Raw genomic sequence first — 6326 nt, forward strand, 5'->3', positions numbered from 1 at the left:
AAGTAACCAGCTTCTACATATAGTTAACGCCGGTTCGCAAAAATCGAATAGTAATACGGGTCAACTGCTTAAACGAGTTAATCTCTTGACTAATCTAAGCAATGTCCAAGGGAATACAGAACAAAAAATGGTTCAGTTTGTGTGTAAATCAGCTGATGGAAAATCAATTCAACTAAATGCACCTCACCAACGAAGTATGGTGTTGAGATTGCAACCTATTGAATCAACAAATGCTCAGAATACTAATTGTACTAAAACATCGGATAATCAAAATGATTTGAACAGCAATCAGACGACCAATATCACAAATTCAATTAACGTCAATGAAGGTGTAACAAATCAACAAGAAATAAAATCTAGATCAGTTTATGAAGAAAATTACGCAAAGTTTATTCAGAATGCGGGAAAGCCCGCTGTTCCTGAAAAATCTACAAGCCTTCCAAAATTTAATCAAGCATTTGGGAAACAAGTTTTTCAAGATGAAAGCCAAAAAGTAAGTGACATAAATGAAAATCATTCGCATATATCGACCGTTAACACCGCTGCTGAAAATTCGGATTGTCAGTCTGAAAACTCAATGAGTATTGAACAGATGGGTCAAATGAGCAGTCCACCATTACTACTCAGAAAATCGCCTGTTCAGTTAACATCACAATCGCAGCCATCGCAATCAAATTTAGTACAACAAATTAAGCAAACCATTACCCCAATGAATTTACAAACTATGCATGGTGGAGTAATTTACACGAGACAAATACCTGTTAATATAGGTGGTGGTCAAACCATTAACCTTATAACTGTTCCAAGCACCGAACTCGTAGATGATTCAAACCAAAAACAACATGTCAATCAGTCTGACATGGAACCATCGATTATAAAAATTGTGCCGCAGAATCAAACAGCTTCAAATACTGAGGTGATTGATGAAAATAGAAACCATGGATCTAACGATTGTAATCAAAGCAGCCAACCTCAACCTGTATTAACCCAAATGCGTATAAAATTGCCAATGCTGAGCAAACCATCACAGATGGTTTCGGGTACCAGAGTTGTTCGACCTTCATTTTTTCAAATTCAACGTAATGTCATAGGAGGAGCAAATCAGCCGGTATATCAACAATTAGTATTGACCGCTGCCCCGCCCCTTGGTCAGCAAACAATTAGATTACCGCAAACACAAACAAATAGAATAATTAAAGTTCCATCTGAGACAAACCAAACATCACCAGAATCTCAAATGAGTTCTTCAACGCTCGAACAACTTCGAGAATTTGATATGGTCCTGGAACAAGTCAAAGAGAGAAGCACAGTTCAACCCAACCAAACGCCGACAAGTAACACATTTAATAAAATACATACTTCACCGACCGATACACCAGAAGTTACTCCGTCGTCTAACATTGGTCCTTCTGAGTCTACACAACAAGTTTTATATACAATAGGCAATAATGCATCTTTAAATGTTGCTTATGTAAATCGTAAATCTACTGTAACGACATCTTCACCGTCGGTATCTACTTTTGTGCGTTCCCCAGATTCGTCAAATATTAATGATTCACCATCTTCATCAACACAAAATCAATTACCTCACAGTTCTTCATCAGAAGCACAGACAAGTGAAATGTCATCGTCGCAAAATCAACATAAGGTATCAAAAATTAATACAAAAACGAAATCTAGGCCCAAGTCCTCTTCACATCCATCCAGCTCAGTAAAGATCAATACTGTGACACCTAAACCATCGACACAAAAGCCTTTTGAAGATGAACAAACCACTCAAAGGATTCTTTATATACTAGCAGAATACAAAGAGCAGGTTGAGAACTCGCCTGACAAAGATAAACCGGCCCCGCGAAGGAGATCTAATCCACCATCAAATCCTGGATCTTCAAAACGGAAGAAGAGTTCCAGCGGATCTCGCCGTCCCGGGACTCGTGACATAAGCCCAGTACACGGCGAGGACACTTGCCGGACAATGGGATCAGAAGACAGCAGTTGTGGGACTTCACAAGGTGATTGCACTGAAAGTTGCATGGACAGTCATTCTCCTCAAGACAGTCCACGAAAAGTGGTTAGAAAACTTACATTTGAGCATGAAACTCCGACTTTACCTCCACGCCCTCAACCACAACGTAATGTTATAGTAGCAGACGGGCAGACAATTACAGTTGCTCGTAGTAATACTGGTAAGCCTACAACAGCGGTCCTGATGCCAGCAAATTACATCTTACCAGTCTCTATGGTTAAGAGTGGTCAGCAAATTGCAATTGTAACTAACCGCGGACCAAAAATATTAACGGTTGGTGGTGGCGAAGGAGGTGGTAATGCTGTTTTGCTTCAACGTCTTATCGGACCTGGACTTAAACCTGTTCTCGCTAGACCGGGAGTTCGCCACGTGCGTTTGCCGGCTGCTGCTCTTCATAATCTCCAGGCGTTCACGCTCGGCCAAGCGGCTACGAGTCAGCAACCGGATAGTACGGCACCACCTGTGACACCAAACCCACCAGAGCTGGTCGATACTCGTGCAACAGCATCGCCGTGGGCGGAACGCGAAGCTCAAGATCCAAAACCCGACAAACAACCCAGTCCAGAAATCTCTGAACCGTGGAACCTTGCTTCGACTACTGATCCTCATGACTATTCCTACGAGGAAATAGTGAGAGGCGACAATATGGATCGCACAGTTCTTGTAAGTATTTCTTGGTACTTTTAAATATTAACTGGCACAAATTTGTCCGCTATAGAAACAATTATTTGGTGTTTTACACACATTTTGAAACTTCAGGACGCGATCCCAGACCGATACAGCCCCGATATGGAGGCGCAAAGGATATTTGATAAGATGTTCGACATTGACACAAAAAAATCTTATGTTGTCGATTCTCAAGACGATTCGCCTCGTTGCGGTTACGATATTGATGCGTCAGACTGCGACGATAAGGTCTACCACCAGGTGAACATATCGTAGTCCTGACGCAGACCCTTCAAGTTTTAGAAGCCTCTAGTAGACCTGCACGCCTCAGTTTATTTTGTCAGCTTCTCTCTCTCTCTCTCTCGTTGCGTGTATGGGTAGTCCGAAGTATAGTTATATAGATGCGACATAAGCTATTAAATCATTTGTTTATTTTACCTACATATTTACCACAACATATACTCATGAAAATGTATATTTAATTTCAAAATTCCGATCATAATCATAGTGAGAGGATTTCTAATCAAACATTAGTACTGGTAAAATAAGGTTAGCTTAATAATGTTTTAATCCATATATTTAAGTATTATATGCTTTAGTATTATAGACGTTATAATAAAACGGACAGGTGTTATATCAATTCATCTGTCGCATCTATATTCTATCGCGTACTTTATGCAAACGACCGACCCATTATGTAAGTCGTTAATGTTGCCTCCCATCATTGTCTTTGTCTTTTACTTTTCTATACGTTTTATACCTTCTTATGTTAGGAATTGTTGTCGCTTCCTTTCAATTATATCTCGTACATTAGTTAGTCTAAATAATTGTCTTTAATTTTGCATGGAGTCCGTTCGTCAGATACCATTTGTCGAGTATACCCGCATATCGCATGTCATTCTTCATGAGATCTTCATTATTTTGAATGGCAACTAACTGTTTATTAGTTAATGACACAGAACCGATGTGTTAAATACACACTACATCTAAAGCTTATAAATGTTTATTTGAAAGTGAATACAGCTTTATTATTTGTGAGTAATAAAAATATTTTTGTTCGCTTTCCGATTTTGTCATGTAGTATTCTCTGTTAGTGTAATTAGACAAATGATTTAAATAAAAATGTGGGATCTACAACGACAAAAACAAAACTGAATATTGTGATTTCGTTCTATTAAAAATTGCTTTTATTTAGGTTGTGCACAGAAAAGATGGTACAACGCAACGCCACCACCGATTGACCCATGTTTCTGCGGCTGCTTTGAGGCACAGATATGCAATATTGGAACACGAACTACGATTACAGGTAAGATATTTTTATCTATATAATTGTTACAATTAGGTACTAAATGAATCTGTATGAAAACAAAGTCTTTTTTTAACAATTCAGTCTCTTTGTCAGGTAAAGGACCAAATCGAAGCTCGTTTATTCTGTTCAGTCCCAATAAATGAATAATTATGGCTCCTTGTCCATTACAGAATAATTATATATAAACGAAAATTACCTCCGTAAAAATAATGCCTAACAAAATGCTCAAATATTCTAGAAGTCCCTGTCAGAAGAATGCGAGGACCTGGGCGTGGATTCCCCTTCAGCATCAGAACTCTTCCCCGAGGCGGAACTGTTATTCTCATCGTCACCAGCTCACGAGGCACCGCACCATTCCCATACGCGTAAGTGTCTTAATATTGTATTTTTTGTTTCATTTCCTTTCAAAAAGTTTCATTTTATCTTGTGACGTCATGTCATGTACCAAAAATACTTAATTGATGGTTTAAATATTCATTCATTTTAGTTGGGTCACATTTGGTCAGTAATATATTTATATATAAATTAAATTTCAAATTGGTGAATGCAGTTTCATAGATTAAAATATGTATATGATAAAATGTATAGTTACATCCATGACTAAAAGACATACAAGCAAATATAGTATGTATTTATATTTATAAATCTCTTTTCTTTTCATCTAATACATTTCCCTTTTTTTACTTGTTTATTTTATTTTGGTTTTTTTTTTATCCTACATATCATTTAAATGTTTGTACTTCCTTCCCCTTAAACTATTTATTTAAACTTGCTCTCTTATCCCCTAATCAATCTTTTCTAGGAGATTGGCATTTGTTTCAGCGCAACCGACGCTGAGCCAGAGCGTGCCCCAGCCGGACATGGATGACCAGATAGCTACAGACCAGCTGATCGGGGAGCAGGTGCCCGATGAGGAGGATCTGAACATGGCGCTGGGGCTGGACAGCATCGTGACGGTGAGCGGGGACGGCATGCAGGCCACCATCACGCTGGACCCGCAGGAGTTTGCGAGGTCTCATCCAAATACCACTTTTCATAAGGAGCCTACGGATGAATCTGAGGTTTGCTTTCCTGAAATTTGGATTTTTTTTCTTTTTACGCACTTTTATTTAATTTATTTGTATATCTGTATGTAAAAGGCTCATTTAAACTCTACCCTCACTATTTGTGCACATTTAAACCCTCACTATTTGTGCACATATCAAGGATTGGTGACAATATAATTATTTCATGACTTCAATCTTATTAACCTAATTAGGATCGCCAGGATTAAATTCTCTTACATTTACTCTGTTTATAAGAGCAAGTTAGACAATTTAGTTCGGCATTTTTTTCTTTAGTTTTTTTTGCAACAAAGTATATTCATTATTTTTATTTATATCAGTGTTTTGTTATATCGTATTGTTGTATTGAAGTTATAGTTAATAATTTATGAATGCAAGAATTGTGGTAGTTTATCAGCTTAGGCAACTAAATAAATATAACAGAATGTATAAAAAGCATTTTAACTGTTTGTTTATTTAAAGGCTAGGAAACTGTCCAAAATTTAATAGTACAATGAACTGAAAAGATTATATATATAATAAATCAATTATACATTTCAGTTGCAACCATTCACAATAGCCAATGTGAAAGGAAGGCACATGACATCGACAATATTTCATGCATCTAGAGCGCCCGCTACCGTGCTGGTGACGGCGCCGCAAACCACCGTCATATCGCAAGCCACACCCGACGGCGGGGTGCAAAACAACCTGAAATACCCGGAAACACCGACCAATACCCAACAAAACTTACCTACCGTCCTCGTCAAAGACAATGGCATCTCCAAATTCGACTCAATCCTCAACGATCGAGAGCTGCATCTCTCCAACACGGCCTCGACGATCATACACTCGTCCGGCAACGCGACTCAAGTCATCAGACGCGTGTGCTACGACGACGACAAAAGCGACCCCAGGCTGTTGGACGCGAACCTCATGGACGCCACGAAACTGGAGGACAGGGTTGCGACGCTGGAATCGATGGCCGACGTCGACGACGACCGATCCTCGCCGGAACGGAACACGGAGATGTTCTGGGAGTCGAATTCTGTATCAGAAAGGTCGGACGGCCGCCGGCCGTTGGACTTCAGCAGCGACAGCGACAAGTGCTGCAAGAGCCCCTTCGAGGAGAACAACTCGACGGACTCGAGCGGGCTCGGCGCGCACGCGATGCGGCTGGACTCCGTGATCAAGGACGGGCGGGGCCTCGAGCGCAGCGGCAGCGCGGACGGCTCGTCGGCCGACGACGCGCCGCCCCCGCTGCGCACCTACCCGCCCAAGC

The 6326-nt window shown here is 40.2% G+C and overlaps 1 protein-coding gene across 1 annotated transcript in view; it reads right to left on the minus strand.

The window, feature by feature from the left end:
* Window positions 1-5661: 5661 nt before the first annotated feature.
* The window catches only part of LOC119837690, a 23485-nt gene continuing 22820 nt past the window's right edge, over window positions 5662-6326 (minus strand). Inside the window, exons 14-15 of the mRNA XM_038363421.1 lie at window positions 5957-6304; window positions 5662-5755 (exon numbers count right to left, since the gene is read on the minus strand). Of these exons, the coding sequence (XP_038219349.1) occupies window positions 5662-5755; window positions 5957-6304 (442 nt within the window). The remainder of the gene's footprint in view (window positions 5756-5956; window positions 6305-6326) is intronic.

The sequence above is a fragment of the Zerene cesonia genome, chromosome 28 (genome assembly GCF_012273895.1).
Source record: "Zerene cesonia ecotype Mississippi chromosome 28, Zerene_cesonia_1.1, whole genome shotgun sequence".
Taxonomy (NCBI): Eukaryota; Metazoa; Arthropoda; class Insecta; order Lepidoptera; family Pieridae; genus Zerene; species Zerene cesonia.